The sequence below is a fragment of the Gossypium hirsutum genome, chromosome D01 (genome assembly GCF_007990345.1).
Source record: "Gossypium hirsutum isolate 1008001.06 chromosome D01, Gossypium_hirsutum_v2.1, whole genome shotgun sequence".
NCBI classification, from domain to species: Eukaryota; Viridiplantae; Streptophyta; class Magnoliopsida; order Malvales; family Malvaceae; genus Gossypium; species Gossypium hirsutum.
The window spans coordinates 8,588,519-8,606,123 of record NC_053437.1 but is presented as its reverse complement, the minus strand read 5'-3'; the positions used below and the strand labels follow the sequence as shown (position 1 = coordinate 8,606,123).

At 36.0% G+C, this 17,605-nt stretch overlaps 2 protein-coding genes across 3 annotated transcripts; both read right to left on the bottom strand.

Annotated features, from left to right (window-relative positions):
• Window positions 1-8,536: 8,536 nt before the first annotated feature.
• Window positions 8,537-9,475, bottom strand: LOC121213542 (uncharacterized). The gene is made up of 3 exons (XM_041086330.1): window positions 9,217-9,475; window positions 8,932-8,991; window positions 8,537-8,889 (listed from the first exon to the last, which is right to left on the bottom strand). The coding sequence occupies exons 1-3, from the start codon at window positions 9,473-9,475 to the stop codon at window positions 8,537-8,539; spliced, it is 672 nt and encodes a 223-aa protein (XP_040942264.1).
• A 560-nt stretch (window positions 9,476-10,035) lies between these two features.
• Window positions 10,036-15,709, bottom strand: LOC107951782 (disease resistance protein RPS2). 2 transcript variants are annotated; one of them, XM_016886918.2, is made up of 4 exons: window positions 15,316-15,566; window positions 15,131-15,224; window positions 11,273-14,260; window positions 10,036-10,514 (listed from the first exon to the last, which is right to left on the bottom strand). In XM_016886918.2, exon 3 carries the CDS (start codon window positions 14,240-14,242, stop codon window positions 11,288-11,290), a length of 2,955 nt encoding a protein of 984 aa, XP_016742407.2. In that variant the 5' UTR covers window positions 14,243-14,260; window positions 15,131-15,224; window positions 15,316-15,566; the 3' UTR covers window positions 10,036-10,514; window positions 11,273-11,287. The 2 variants fall into 2 exon arrangements, with proteins under 2 accessions (XP_016742407.2, XP_016742405.2); XM_016886916.2 differs by lacking the exon at window positions 10,036-10,514 and having other exon boundaries at window positions 11,106-14,260; window positions 15,316-15,709.
• Between the last annotated feature and the right edge of the window lie 1,896 nt (window positions 15,710-17,605).

Below are 17,605 nucleotides of genomic sequence, written 5' to 3'. Positions count from 1 at the left end.
CACAGATATGGGAGATACGAAAATTTGTTGGTTCTCATACATGCATATCAACACGTATGACAGAAGATCATGGAAAACTTGATTCGAAAACTATCTGTACGTATCATGCCAATGGTGAAGGACATACCGACCATTAAAGTTTCGATACTGATTGCCAAAATGCAAGCACAATTCCAGTATCGAGTATCATATCGAAAGGCATAGATAGCTAAACAGATGGCAATGGAGTAATTGTATGGGGATTACGATTCGTCGTATAATAAGCTATAAGGATGGATAGCTGTTATGCGGGAGTACGTACCGAGGACTGTGATTGAGTTACAGACATGTCATATTACAGCCCGGACGACCAGTTACAGTCAACAAAAAGGATTTTCCATTGGATTTTCTAGACGTTTGATCCATGTGTGCGAGCATTTCCCTACTGCAAGCCATTTGTGCAGGTGGATGAGACCTGGCTATATGGAAAATATACACAGATCCTACTTCTTGCAGTTGCTTAAGACGACAATAGAAACGTACTCTCGATAGCATTTGCCATCGTAGATAAAGAGAACTTAGAGTATTGAGAATTCTTCCGCACTCACTTGTGGAGGTATGTTATTAACAATGATAACATTTGCATAATCTCTAATAGAGGGAAAGGTTTAATTGCAGCAATTAGGCATTCCGGTGTGCCATGGAGATCCGTTTACTGTATCCGTCACATTGCGACTAACTTTCGTAAAGATTATAAAAATGCAGACTGGAAGAGACAAGTCGTGGCAATGGGTAAATGATAACCTTATATTTTCAATATAAGTTGTAATTTTTATGTTATCGAGTTACTAGAACTTATTTTTTCTTAATACGTATGTAGCGTACGAGTTAGAGCCACATATTTTCTGCCAAAGAATGATTCGACTTGAGAGTTACATGAAGGGGCAAACAAACACATCTTTTCGACAATGGTTGGGCACAATAGAGCCATGGCAATGGGCTTAAAGTTTTGACGAGGGCTTTTGTTATGGCCAAATGACCACAAACTTAGTGGAGAGGATCAACGCTGTGTTGTTAAAAACACGTCATCTTCCGATTGCATCTATCTTTTCTGCTACATTCTATAGGTTGGCTACCTTGATGCCAAAAATGGGTCAGTAACAAGTCGACCAGATGGAGGCGGAACACGTGTTTGTCAAACATGTCAGAGATGCAATGGTTGCAAACCGTCAAATGGCGAGGTCAATGAATGTAGAAATATATGCAGGTTAAGTGGTCATAGTCAAAATAAATGCCCTCAGCGAAACTTTCATATTGGACAGTCGTCCGGATCGGGTCGGAATTGACCTAATGCTGTCAAATTGTTATGTGTAATGTTATAAAAAGTATAATTCATTTGAAATAACTAAAATTATTTAGCTTATGCTTATGCTTAAATTGTATCCAAATTAAGTTATAAAATAGTATATGGCATTTGGAATTATTAAAATTATATCGAAAATGGTGCCATTTAACCTTAAATTCAGCTTTAATATAATGCAAAATTAGAATAATTAAATTTATACAAAAAACTTTCATAGTAAGCATACCTAAAATTAGAATAATTAAATTTATACAAAAAGTACAAACTTTGTAATGTACAAAAAAGTGCAATAAACCCCTAAAATTGATGGTTCGATGGTGTGGTCCTAGGGGTATACCTATTCGGAGGTCGACGGCCACGTTCTGGGTGTTCACGATGACTAACATCATCATTTGGCGCAGGTGGGGGTGTAGTAAACATAGAGAAAAAATCATTTAGCGCAGGTGGCTCGTTTGGCATTGACGAACTTGATGCTGCGGAGGGAGTCCCATGATGCCGCGGATACGGGCCGGGCGTGCCATACTGCGACGAGTAGGATCCAAAGAGTTCAAACTCGTATGCGTATTCGCCCTCTGAGAAGCTCAAAATATAATCACTGCCCCCCAAATCCGGATGATAGCTATGTGAATCCACATGTGAATGTGATAGTTCGAAATTTGGCTGGGACTCTGGCTGGCGCTCCGGCTCGGGCTCTTATTCTGGATCATGATATGCCACAAGCTTCGCCTCCATCGGGCTCGCTGGGTACGGTCCCCCAGGTCGCTGCATGTGTGGGGGGACTACTGTCGGCTGGCCTCTAAGTATATATGGCTTACTGCGACTATAGTACCATTATATGTACTCTAATGATGGTTGCAAATCGGAAACCATAACCATCTAAGGTCTTCGACGCATCCGATCGTTCCACAGTGCAACAAATTTTACGTGCTTAACCCCCCAATCCAACTACGGTTTTCCTCTCTTATTCATTCCGTGAACCGCCTTCACCTCGTATGACGGATCTAGGATATATTGGATGCAACCAAACTGTCGTAGCACCCGATCCCCGTGATACCACTCGACTACATTGAAATTTATAATTGGTGCATTAGTGCACCATATGTCAGAATGAACGTATGTAGACGAGGGTACCACATCTGTAATTTTCGGCCTACGGTATGGCATCCATATAAACTGCATAATTAATAACATGGTTATAATTAGCAATAACGTGTGAGTAAGATATAGAAAGTAAGATGTCACGAATTTTAGAATAGCTTACCCCTTCCCCAGCATGCTGTTCGATCATGAGTCGGTATATCGGGATAGTGTGCGACCTCCCGATACCTGGATAAAGACTCCACCTATAAAAACAAATATAGGGTTTAGGGTTGGTAACATCTGTCAATATACTATGACAACAAATAATCTCAAGTTATATTTTATCACTTGTTCACTAGTGGATAAACATACAGTTGGTGAGTAACCGATGCCAAAAATGGCATCCGATAGAGTGCCCAGGACTGCAGCAATGTCAAGCATCCGCCCATGTCTACAACAGAAGGCTTTGTCGCCTGACAAAGCTTACAATATAACACTGCTAGAACGGTGGAGCCCCAGCTATACGAGCGGACATTGGACAAATCAGCTAATAGGGGCAAGTACATCATATGCACCTTGTTGTTGTTTGCATCGGGCATAAGTACTCCCCCTAGGATATGCATGATGTACGCTCGAGCAGCGCACATCAACTCGCCTTCAGTGGCATTCGCTGATAACTGTCCAAATTTAGCTTTCAGCCATGTAAATTTCAAGCTCATAAAATTTGACTATTCGTCCTCTGGCGAGACTCCTAGTAGCTGATAACAAAGTGCAGCCGGGTTAGTAAATGAAGATACTCCCGTTACGAGACTCCCGTGGATTGGTAGCCCAAGCTGTATCGCAACATCCTCTAAGGTCACCATGCAGTCTCCACACGGAAAATGAAAAGAGTGGGTCTCCCGGCGCCACCGCTCCACTAGCGCATATAATAAATCATATCGCAAGTCGAACGCTCGAATCAATGCTGCTGAGCCAAATCTGGCTTGCTACAAGTACGGCATCAATCGTGAATCCGGAACTTTCTTTAAACCATTCACTCGTCTCCTTATTACTCGGTACGAGTCCTAATAGTGTTAAATTACAGAAAAAATATTAGGATAACATGATTTATTTCTATATATTACGTATATCCTTTTTAAATAGAACCCATGATTAACAAATAATAAATCATACCGCATTATTAGCCGCATCAGATATGTGTGTACCGAGATTAATCAATGAAGCCATTTCGATGCCTGTAAGTTCAAAAAAATTTTAGTACAACACCCTTATTTCGGCCATTTATTCGTACTATTTTCCCGAATTTTATTACTTTCAATAAAAATATATTACATTCATATTTTATTATTTTACATTATTTTAGTACATTATGTTTGAAGTGTATTAATTATTTCTTTTTTTTAAAAAAAATTTAGTAAAAAACTCTTATTCCTGCCCTTTGCTCGTATTATTTTCTCGAATTTTATTACTTTCAATAAAAATATATTATTTTCGTATTTTATTATTTTATATTATTTCAGTACATTTAGTTTGAAATATTTGTATTAATTATTTCTGAATTTTTAAAAAATTTAGTAAAACTCTTACTTCGGTCCTTTGTTCGTATTTTTTTCTCCACATTTTATTACTTTAAAAAAATATCATATTTTCTAATTTTATTATTTTACATTATTTCAGTATATTATGTTTGAAATTTATTAATTTAGTGTGTTTTTTAAATAAATTTAAAAAAAAACCCTTATTATTGCCCTTTACTCGTATTATTTTCCCGAATTTTATTACTTTCAATAAAAATATATTATTTTCATATTTTATTATTTTATATTATTTTAGTACATTTTGTTTGAAATATTTGTATTAATTATTTCTGAATTTTTAAAAAATTTAGTAAAAAACTCTTACTTCGACCCTTTGTTTGTATTTTTATCTCCACATTTTATTACTTTAAAAAATATCATATTTTCTAATTTTATTATTTTACATTATTTTAGTATATTATGTTTGAAATTTATTAATTTAGTGTGTTTTTTAAATATACCATTTTTTTCGGATTTTATTACTTTCAGTGAATATACAATTTCTATTTTTTTTTCTTTTCGTATTTTATGTTTTCTTAAGCATATTTTTTATCATTTTTTATTTTTAATGCTATTTTCCTAAAAACACTAATTACAACATGCTAAATAAATTTCTTAAAAAAAATTTCTAATAAATATAGAATGTACATAACATGGATTTTTTCGTGCTAAATAAATTTCATAAAATATATATGCTAAATAAAATAATAAAACACATACAATGTACATAACATAAATTTTTTACACAAATATTACAAAAAAAATAAATTAATACACAAAAAAATACCTTTTTTTCTTTCTTTTTCCTTCCTTCCCTCTTCTTTCTTTTTTTTTCTTCTCATTTCCTTTTCTTTCCTTCTTTTTCTTTCTTTCCTCTCCTTTCCTTTTATTTCTTTTTCTTTCTTTCTTTCTTTCTTCTCTTTTCCCTCTCATTCTCTTACCGCCACCCACCAGTCGAATGGTCCCCATTATAGGGGCAGTGCCGTCTGTGGCAGGGGCACCATCGGTGCCATTTGTGGCAGGGGCACCAACGATGCCGCCTCTGCCATTGGCACAATTGGTGCCGCCTATGGCAGCCTTTCCACTAGTGTGCTGTCAAGTCGTCGCAGCTTTTTTTTATTTTATTTTTTATATTATTTTGGTAAATAAAAAAAAAGTTTATAATATTTTGGTTTTTTTATTTTTTTATAATATTTTGGTAAAAATCCTTGACATGGTTGTTCTGTTAATAAAATTGGATTATTTTCCTTATTTTTAGGCAAATAGTTAATGCACATCAAAGATTTAGTGGTTGAAAATTATGGGTTTATTTTGTTTAGATTTTTCTCTAGTTGTTAGTGCCTATTTTTAGTTTTTCTGTTATGTAAAAGCTTATATAAATAGGCTCTTGGATTATGAATCAATATACTCATCATCTTAGTTTTCCCTTTTTTTTTGGAACAATGAACAAAGATGAGAGAAACAAAAATAGTTTCTTGAGTTTCAAGCCTCGAGACTTGTTGTGCAGGCAATAACAAAATCAAGCTTTCAAGAACCAAAATGAAACTAAGATTGAGAGAGTATTTGATTAAGAAATCTTGGATGAATTTTTCATTAACTGAAACAATGGCATAATGCCAATACATATACCAGACATGAGCTAGTCAAAACAAACAAAATCATCACCTAAACACTACTTAAGTCCACTAATAACATTGTATCTTGATAAACATTGCTTGTACACTTGGCAAAGTTGACTTATCAGCTCAAACTTTACCTAATAACATCAAGTACATTGACAACTTGATTTGAATCAAACTAAGTTACAAGAAGTTGATTAAAATAACTAAATAAAATAGAGTTAGCTACACCATCTTCAGCTGCAACATGCATAGCTCGGGCAGCTTCTGTTGCTTCATGTCAGCATGCAGGCCAACTTCAACACTCCTCTTTGGCTTGCACACTGCAAACTCCCAATCTAATTCTCAAATGCTTGAACCTTGATACACTAAGGGGCTTTGTCAAGATGTCAGCAAGTTGATTCTGAGAACTGCAATGAATCAGTTTCACCTTATTAGCTTGTTCCATTTCCCTAACAAAATGAAACTTAATCTTGAAGTGCTTAAATGATCTTTGTTGCAACACTGGATTCTTTGCAATTGCAACAGCAGACTAGTTGTCACAATTGATCTCTGTTGCTTCCCTTTGGTGTAGATTCAAGTCAGTCAGGATTTTTCTTAGCCAAATGGCTTGGTTAACAGCATTAGCAGCTGCTACATACACTGCCTCAACTATTGATTGAGCAACTATTGTTTGCTTCTTTAAACTCCAACAAAAGATAGTTGAACCATGGGTAAGCAGATACCCTGAGGTACGCATGTCATCCATCTATCCAACCCAATCACTATCTACATATCGAAGCAGCTTCATGCTTTCAACCTTGGCGAACATCATTCCAAAGCTCAGTGTACCTTTGATGTACCTGATAACTCTTTTGGCAGCTTGTAAGTGCTTCAGATTGTAGCAATGCATGAATCTAGATAGCAGACTTACATCAAACATAATGTCTAGTCTGGTGGTAGTCAAATAGAGCAGGCATCCAGTCAAGCTTCTATAGGTTGATTCACAAACCTTCTTGAAATCACCTTGGCTTGATAGCTTCTCTCCAACAACAGTGTTTGTTGCCTTGCAGTTCAACATGGAGAATTTGTTCAGAATCTTTAAGGCAAATGCTTTCTAGCTTAGGAAGATCCCTTGTTGAGTTTGAGACACTTCCATGCCAAAGAAGTAGGACATTTTTCCCAAATCAGACGTTTCAAACTTTTTCTCCATTTTGTCTTTGAAATCAGCTAGCAATTCATAACTTTCACCTGTAAAAAGTAGGTCATCAACATACAGGGACACTACAAGCTGTGTTTCAATACCTTTCTTAGTTACATACAAAGTTGGCTCACTGATGCTTCTTTCGAACCCCAAGCTAGCTAGGTAGCTATCGATTCTCTCATACCAAGCTCTTGGTGCCTGTTTTAAGCCATACAAGGCTTTCTTCAGTTTGTTACACTTTGTCCTCTTCACTAGCTACTTGGAATCCTTCAAACTGCTCAACATAAATTTCCTTATCAAGAAAACCATTGAGAAATGCTGACTTTACATTAAGTTGATGTATTTTCCACTACATTTGTGTAGCCAATGCAACTAGCAACCTGATTGTGTCAAGTTTGGCTACTGGTGCAAATGTTTCAAAGTAATCAATGCCATACTTCTGACTGAATCCCTTTACTACTAGTCTTACCTTCAGCTTGTTTAGAGTTTCATAGTATTGTGCTTGGTTTGAAACACTCATTTTACTCCTATGACCTTCCTATTGGCTGGTCTAGCAACTAGCTCCCAGGTCTAGTTCTTGTGAATCATGCTCATTTCATCGAGCATAGCCTGTTTCCAACCTTGTTAAGCTTTAGCTTCTTCAAAATAGCTTGGTTCAATAACAGCTACTTCAACTATTTTATATATCTCACTCAAAGGTCTAGTTCCTCTGATTGGCTCATGGTTAATATCCATTTCAAGACCATTTTGATCAGCTTCAGTCTGATTAGTCAGCAGGTCTTTAGTAGCATCCTCTGGTTCATTTTTATCCTTATTCCATCATGTCTTCTCATCAAACACAACAACTCTACTTACAAAGACTTTGTTGGTTGAAGGATCTAGGATCCTGTATCCTTTTTTTCACATTGCTATAACCTACCAGAATACCAGGTTGTACTTTCTTGGCTAACTCATCGCTCTTAACTGCTGGGACATATGTAAAGCATATGCAGCCAAAGACCCTCAGATGAGCCAGTGATGTTCTGAGCCTAAACTAGGTTTCAAATGGAGTTTTATGAGCTAATACCTTTGTTGGCAGTCTGTTTTGAAGATATACAACAATGTTAACTACCTCAACCCACAAGGCTTTTGGCAAATTCCTCTCAAACAATAGACATCTTGCCATATCCATTAGACTTCTGTTCTTTCTTTCACTAACACCATTCTGCTGTGGTGTATAGGTGTTGGTAAGTTGATGCTTGATGCCTTTTTCATCACAAAAATTCTGAAACATTGCTGAGGTATACTCTGTCCTATTGTCAGACCTCAATGTCTTCAGCTTGCAACATGTTTCTATTTCTGCTGTAGCCTTGAACTTCCAAACTACTGAAGCCACTTCTGATTTGTGTTTTAAGAAGTAAATCCAACAATACCTCGAGAAATCATCAATAAAAAGAATGAAATAGCTGCTACCATTCAAGGATGGTGTTTTCATAGGGCCACACACATCAGTGTGAACCAACTACAGCTTTTGTGAGGCTCTCTAGGCCTAGTTCAAGGGAAATGGCAGTCTGGCCTGCTTTCCTAACTGACATACCTCACAAGCTTCTCCATTTTCAACAAAATTTGTGAAGTTTTCAACCAAATCTTCTTTGGTTAGTTGAGCCAGTGAGTTGAAATTGACATGGCCTAGCCTTTTGTGCCACAACTTGGATACATCTAGCATTGTTGTGTAGGCACTGTCCAAGCTCTTATTCTAGTCTACCACAAAGCTTTTATCAGCCATAATTATTAACATAAGCTTATATCCACTTGGATCACTGATCAGGCATTCTTTGCCTTTAAACACAACTGAATAGCCTTTTTCTAGCAACTGAGCTATACTTAGCAGGTTTCTGTCAATTTCAGGCACAGACAAGACATTTGAGACAAGTTTGTTACCTGTGGAAGTGTCTATTAGCACTTCTCCTTTGCCTTCTTCTTCGATTCCAACTTTCACCCTTGTTTTGAAGTTTCTGTCAATGCTTTTAAATATTGCAGCATCAGGAGTCATGTGGTTTGTGCAATCACTGTCTATCAGCCATCCTTTTGTGGCTTTTCCTTTGGCAGCTAAGTAAGAGACTGCAAAAACTTGCTATTCCTGGTCACTACCTTGTTCTGCCACTTGAGCTTTAGCTCTTGGCTGTTGAGGTTGACCTTGTTTCAGCTTGCCTTTATTTCAACAAACTTTTTCAGAGTGACCCATCTTTTTGCAGACTTTGTACTGCACATCAGGCCGAAACCAACAATTTTTAGCTAAATGACTGAGTCTTTTGCAGTGAAGGCAAGGTGGATATCTCCTTCCTACTTCATTTCTTCTAGGCTTGTCAAGCTAGGCTTTTTTCCCTTTGTAGCCAAAGGAGCTCGAGACAAGTCTGCTATTGGCTTAGAAGGCACATTCTTGATACTTTTCCTGTCTGCTGGCCCTTCTTTGCTCTTGTGCATAAACAACATTGATCAGCTCAGTTAAAGAGATGTTTGTCAGATCTCTTGAGTCTTCAAGGGATGAAATCTTGGCTTCATATCTCTCAGGTAAAGTTGAGATAACCTTCTCTACAGTTCTTGCTTCACTAAACTGGTTCCCAAGCAATCTGATGTTGTTCACTACAGCTATGATTCTATCTGAATACCACTTTACTGTTTCTTCTTCTTTCATCTTTAAATTTTCAAAGTCCCTTCTCAAATTCAGTAGCTGTTGTTGTCTTGTTCTTTCAGTCCTTTGAAACTCCTCCTTTAGCTTATCCCAGGCCTGCTATGGTGACTCACAAGCCATGATTCTTGTGAAAATCATATCAGACACACTGTTTTAGATGCAAGACATGGTCTTTTGTCTTTTGGTTCTTTCACCTGCGTGCTGCCTGATCTGAGCCACTGTGGGATTGGCTCTTAGGAGTACTGGTTCAACATCTGAGTTAACAACCTTCCACAGGTCAAATGCCTACAAGTAGGTATTGATTTTCACTACCCAAATGTGATAGCCTTTACCATTGAACACTGGTAATGGTGCTAGTAAGAATCCAGATGAAGGCATGGTTCTTAGACTTGAAGAATGATAGGTCTACTGAGAAATAAGCTTTGATATCAATTGTTGGAATAATGAACAAAGATGAGAGAAACAAAAACAATTTCTTGAGCTTCAAGCCTCAAGACTTCTTGTGCAGACAATAACAAAATCAAGCTTTTAAGAACCAAAATGAAACTAAGATTGAGAGAGTATTTGATTAAGAAATCTTGGACGAATTTTTCATTAACTAAAACAATGGCATAATGCCAATACATATACCAGACATGAGCGGATCAAAACAAACAAAATCATCACCTAAACACTACCTAACTCCACTAATAACATTATAACTTGATGAACATTGCTTGTACACTTGGTAAAGCTGATTTATCAACTCAAACTTTACCTAATAACATCAAGTACATTGACAATTTGATTTGAATCAAACTAAGTTACAAGAAGTTGATTAAAGTAACTAAACAAAATAGAGTTAGCTACACCATCTTCAGCTGCAACATTCATAGCTCGGGCAGCTTCTGTTGCTTCATGTCAGCATGCAGGCCAACTTCAATACCTTTCCTTATTATCTTCATCTTGCTGTTATCTCTTTCAGTAAGTTAACATGGTCTCCCCTTGGAATGCTATTGTGCATATATAAGGCTAAGTGGATCCATTAGGATCTACATGCCTGCTGCAAAATGAAACCCTTATAGCAACTTTGTTTCGATAAAATTACAAGTAGAAAATACAATATCGAATACAAAATTAATCAAACATTTCAATCATCAACCAACGAACCAGTACTAACTAGGCAAATTCAACATAGAGTTAAACTAAAGCCAGACATGATGAGACTTGAACTTGAAACATAAAGACTCAACGTCCTACTCCTAGTCACCAAACCAAGGCTTGTTTGGCTTTTAGCATCTATATGTTAGTTCAAGATACGAAACAGAGATAATGACAATAGTATCTGTTGATTCTTGCATGTTTAATAAGGTTGTCATTGTTGTTATGGCAAAACATTCGAACTTTCTTCAGTTTGGGTTATAGAAAAACAAATAAAAATAGAAATAAAATGTACATGAAATAAGCTAGCTATTGAAATGTTACACTACAGTCTCAAGGAAGAGCACACTAGAATTTTCCAGCAATCTTTTTCATCTAGTTTATAGATCCTAAACAGCATCAAGGAAGCAGTCAGGCTAAGATTAGCAGGGACCAGAAATGTCAAAGCAGATCTCATTAGCAAAATCCCCATTGAGTCATGAAACATTTACTGTTTATTGATTGAATAACTCATAGCCTTTATATTGTATGGATAGATATAGATGTCACTGCAAAATCTCATAATTGTACAGGAATTTACAGGTAGCAGAACACTGGTTTCTTGGTTAATACACAATCTATCCCCCAAAGAAAAAAAGAAAAAAAAAAGAAGGTACCTACTATTGATCACTATCATCAGGCTAACTCCTCATCCTCATTTGAAGAATAATCTAAAACAAGAGGTGAGAGGATATCCTTAGCATTGGGATCATCAAATTCCACTAGTTTCCACCATGTTTTTGGATGAACATAGCCATACTCGAGAGAAAGAGGAGATGGTTGCCCAGTTTTAAGCAGGGGTATCGAAAAAGGGATCTTCCTTAGCTTTGAGCAATTTATTATTGAAAGATATTTGAGAGACTCGGCAGGGATTCTAACTCTGCTACTACAAATGCTTTTCAATTCTGGTAATTTTATCAAGTGCAATGTCTTTAACTTGGGAAACACAATTGTTGTTATAGAACCCCTTCTGTCTACATTTTGATTTTCTTCATCTTCTTCTGCAATTATTTTCTCCAGCTTTTTACAGTGCTTAACTTCAATATACTCCAAGTGTTGGAAGCCCAGCAATAGATGAATTGGAAATAATTTCTTTATGCTTGAACAACCAATTAGATAAAATTCTTGAAGAGAAGTGAAGATGCCAAGTGGTGTTGGAGTGTGAGATGTAGATGCAACTGCTTCTACTCTTACAAGTTCATGCAAGTTCAACAAACTTCTAAGACGAAGAATCTCAATGTTCTGCAATGAGTTGCAAGACGATAATGACAAATCAACCACGCACTCTATCTCTTCACACCAACTAATGGCACATGTCTTCAACTCATTTGCTTCATGAAACACAGAAAAATTGCTCAAACTTTTGAGATTTCGGCAATGCTCAACAGTAAGTGTCTTTATGTCTTTTGGGAGCAGAACAAAATCTTCGTTCCCTATCTTGCAATTAATAAAACATACCTCTTTGTCAACTTCAGCATCCTCAAGATTATTAAACCAAGGATGGTTCCCAAAGTAGCCTGACTTAGGTGATCCAACTCCAAGCCAGTATTTGGTTGGCCCTTGACTCGGTAAAGACTTGGCATATCCTTCAAAGTCTTGCAGCACATGAAAAGCTCCTAAAACAATTTCTAGCTTACTGAGTTTGGCTGCTTCCTCTCCTTTGCTATTCAACCAAGCTTTCAAGACTTGGAGTTTAGAAAACCTCGATATTATTCCCATTGGTAGATCCTTTAGACCTCTTGCATATAAATTAAGATATGTGAGGTTTTCTAGCATTTCTATACCATGAGGGATTGCATTAATATCTGTACGACAAAGATCCAACTTTCTCAATGTTGTAAGCTTTGCTAATGAGGGCAAGTGTCTTAACTGGCAGCACCATCTAAGTATAAGTGCAGTAAGCTTTGTCAAGTTGGAAATGGAATTTGGCAGATAACAGATTCCAGTATGAGAAAGATCTAGAACCTTTAGCCCATGCATGTGCTCAAAGAAAGATCCTAAAATCTTTTCAAGATTAAGGTTATTTTGCAATAACAAGGTTGACAAATTAGGGCATTTCGGTGATATCAAAGGAATTTCTGATATTGAATTATTCATCAAAGAAACCTTCTCAAGAGATTCCTTCCATTTAGGCTCACTTGGTATGTCCTCCAATTCAATACCAGCTTTTACCATAAAGTGGTCACCTCTTTTGATAGACAGTACCATGTCTCTCACAACATCATGCATCTTCACTCCTTCCTTAACATTGTCAATCATTACCTTCTCCAACAAGCAATTATTTACAAGCTTATTTAGAACAGTATGGCCCCTGTCATGCATTGCCTGTCTATTCTCTAATTCATCAATGAGTTCTTCATCTATCCAATTTTCAATCAACGTCTCCTTGTCAAAATGATAATCCTCAGGATACAAGGAGCAATATAAGAAGCAATTTTGGATTTTTGAATCTTTCAAACGATCATAGCTGAATTTCAGTTGCTCAAATATTATGGTATCTGATCCTTTCACACTTGTAACCCTTTCTCGTAGTTCATTTAGTGCATTCTTCCACTCAAAGGCATCATTCACCCCTTTCATGCTACTAGCTATAGTCACAATAGCAAGCGGTAGACCGCCACATTCCCCAACAATAAGGTTCACAAGTTCTTTTAAAGTTGGATCTTGTAGAACATCATCCCCCACCTGACGCAAAAATAAGTTCAAGGATTCCACTCGTGAAAGAGGCTGTACTCTAAACACCTTGCAACCCATGGAATTGCACACCTCGATTGATCTACTAGTGATTACCAATTTGCTCCCATTATGTGATGCTGGTTCAGGAATTCCCACATCCAAGAGAGCAAACTTTTCCCAAACATCATCTAAGATCAACACATATCTCTTTTTCTCCAAGATTTCCATTAGTACAGTTGGCCACTCCAATTTATTTTTAGGAAGACAGTGGTCCAAAGCACATGCAAGATCGTCTTGTAATTTAAGAACATTGAATTCTCTGGATACCGTCAACCAAATCACTGCATCAAACTGATTTTCCTTTAACAATTGATTGTTGATATGCTTCATGATGGTGGTTTTGCCTATGCCACCCATTCCACATACACCAATCATTCCAACCTCATCGCCCCTCAGATACTCACAAATTTGTTCTTTTACATCCATTTGGCCTTCTAAATCTGTTGTTGTCAATGTCACTCCAGTGGCTGGAAGGCCATCAACTGCCACACCTTCCGGGAAACTGCCTTGTTGGTAAATTCTCTCAACTTCTTCAATCTTTCTGCAAACAAATCTCCCTAGGCGAGCACGAGAGAAGTATGAAACAACACGAAACTTCATTTCTATCTTCTCCATTTCAACATTTGTGCTTCGGACAGTTTCAAACCAATTCTCCACTTCTTTCTTCACCACTTTTCTGCAACGAATCTCTGCTTCCTTTTTTAGTTCGAGGTCTTGCTTTCGGATATTTAAATCGTTCACTTTTCTTCTAAGGTCATTAACATTTTCTTCGAGTTTTCGGTGTTGATTTAAATATCTACTGGTTGGTCCCCCCAAACACTTTATCACTTCAAACAGTGGCACTAAAAACTCCATATTTATTAGGTCCCCTTCCTGTAGTTCACAAAACAAACATATATAATAAATATATATTAATTATATCTCCCAAAAAGCTGTTCCCAACAACATTTATACATCAACTCTCTTTGTTGTTTATATTAGGTGAATGCACATATTATTTTTCCAACTTAAAGAAAAAAACAGCATAATTCCTTGAACAAATATAGCCTATGGTTTGTAGTTTTGATTTACAACAGTAAAAAAAAAAGGAGGGAAAAGAAGAGAGCTAAATTAAATTTCAACAATAACAAGCGTAAAAACCCTAGAAAATAGTAAGGTTGTCAATTCTTGATTAACGTAATCTAACATAAGTAATGTTACATCCTTACAGAAGACGTTTGGTCTCTGTTTAGTTAATGAAAATTTACAAGGAATAAAGAAATTGAAGGAAGAAGAAAATAAATAGAAGAAAAATGACAATTCTTAGCTTGTTTAGTGATATAAGAAAAATATGAAGGAAAATTTTATCATCCATTTACTTAAATAAGAGAATATTAAATGGCAGTGTTAACTTTTTTTATTCATTCCATTAGGAAAAAAACTATTACAAATTAAAGTGAAACTCAAGAACATTCAAATCCTAGTAGTATGATCAATCACACCCAAATGAGTCAGTCGTCCAAGATTCAACTAAATAACTAATATGATCCACTGATATGGACAAAAAAGCAAACACCTGGTTTGCTACTTCAAAACTGCAAACTTCCCAGAGTTTATTTAATGTTAATCCTTTGTATTTTCCTTAATTAAAGACGACAAAAAGTTGGAATCCTTAAATTTCATTTTCCCTTTTCTCCAAATTTTGCATAAATTAAAAGGTCCTTAAGAAATGATTGCAAGAATAAAAATTGACATTAAAAGTACCTGGGTTTCTTTTCCAAATTATATTCAGAAAGATGAGCAGAAAATTAATCCCCTTGGCTCCTTGTGAAGTACAAAGATGTTGGGGGGAAAATAGCTGACATAAAGCAGGGAAAAATCTACAGTGTTATACAGGTTAAAATCTAATATGCAAAAATCGTAAACTAGACAATTCCATCATTAATTACCTGGTGTGATCAAGTGATGAGGCAATTGATAAGATGATACTTCTCTTATCCTCCGTGGGTACTGCTTGTATTTGTAGAAGTAAGGAAATTAAGATCACTTTCAAAGCAAATTTAGTCAAGAAAACAGCAAAAATGAATCTCTTTCTTTGCTAAACCCTCTATGATTAGAAGATAGTCAATTATCCTATACCAGTGGTGATAGAGAGTAAGTCAATGACAATAAAATATGATCAAAAGTAGTGTCACCTAACTTGTATAATTAATGAAAGGTGGAGGCGAAAATGGATAAAATTATATAAATATTAATAATAATAATTTGTGGAATATGAGATAAAAGACAGTAGGAAACCTACAAAGATTGACGATTACAATTACCGAATCGAATTTCTTGATTAGTTACAATCTGGGTTTAGAAAATTATTTATATAAATATCAAGTTTTTAAATCATGTGATAATTGAGGGATTTTTACTAAAATATTATAAAAAATAAAAAAAATACTAAAATATTATAAACTTTTTTTTTATTTATCAAAATAATACAAAAAAAACCAGAACAGTGGAAAATCGGATGCCAGAGGCGGCACCAAAGGTGCCTTTCCCAGTGGCGGGGAACCACTTGTGTTATAAACCCGGGATCCGTCCAGCTGAAGGAGAAAAATAAGAAGAAGAAGAAGAGAAAGAGGGGGTGCTGCCGGAAAAAGAGAGAAAGAGAAGAGAAAAAGAATGTATTTTTTTTAAAATAATTGATTATCTTGTTGTTATGTTTTTTTTGTATAATTTTTATTATTTTTTGTTGTTAGTTTAGTTATTATTGTTAGTTATTAAGATTAATAAAAACTCAAATTGATAGTTTTAGTTATTATTATTATTATTATTATTAGTTTTTAAGGTTTAGATGTTACTTAGATTTTTTTTGAGATTTTGTTTATTTTTTGATAGATTGAAGATTGAAGATGGATGATAAGTTTTTTGTATTCGTTTATTTCGATGGAGTCATCTTGACAACAAGTGTTGGATGTATATTTGAATGTCGGCAATAAATAGCAATGAGATTTAATAGAACGATGGACGATGTACCTGATGTGGACGATGTACCTGATGATATTGACGATGAAGATGTCAACAACGATGGAAACATTAACGCTTTTTCGGTCGGGGACCAGATGCAACGTATTTTGATGCACAATAATCCTAGGCCACACATGTCGCTCATAGACCCCAACGCAGCGTATGTAGCTGAGTTCCTGGAGTACCCTGAAATAGTTCATCCTCACCGCCTGGCCGTAAATTCTGATCATGAGGAGTTATTCATAGGCCAGAGATTCAAAAGTAAAGAAGAGTGCGCATTTGCTATTAAACGGTATAGCATGAACATATCAGTGGATTATAAAGTCGCAGTGTCTACTCCGACAATATATATTGGGGAGTGTTGGAAGGCAACGGAAGGCTGCAATTGGCGGGTACGAGCTGCATTCATTAAAAGTTCGCAGATGTGGGAGATACGAAAATTTGTTGGTCCTCATACATGCACATCAGCACGTATGACAGAAGATCATGGAAAACTTGATTCGAAAACTATCTGTACGTGTATCATGCCAATGGTGAAGGACATGCCGACCATTAAAGTTTCGGTACTGATTGCCGAAATGCAAACACGATTCCAGTATCAAGTATCATATCGAAAGGCATGGATAGCTAAACAGATGGCAATTGAGCAATTGTATGGGGATTATGATTCGTCGTATAACGAGCTACAAGGATGACTAGCTGCTATACGGGAGTACGTACCAGGGACTGTGATTGAGTTACAGACAAGACCTTATTACGACCCAGACAACCAGTTACAGCCGGCAAAAAGAATTTTTCATCCTAATGCTGTCAAATTGTTATGTGTAATGTTATAAAAAAGTATAATTCATTTGAAATAATTAAAATTATTCAGCTTATGCTTATGCTTAAATTGTATCCAAATTAAGTTATAAAATAGTATATGGCATTTGGAATTTTTAAAATTATATCGAAAATGGAGCCATTTAACCTTAAATTTAGCTTTAATATAATGCAAAATTAGAATAATTAAATCTATACAAAAAAGTTCTGTAGTAAGCATACCTAAAATTAGAATAATTAATTTTATACAAAAAGTACAAACTTTGTCATGTACAAAAAAGTGCAATAAACCCCTAAAATTGATGGTTCGATGGTGTGGTCCTAGCGGTGTACCTATTTGGAGGTCGACGGTCACGTTCTGGGTGTTCGCGACGACCAACATCATCATTTGGCGCAGGT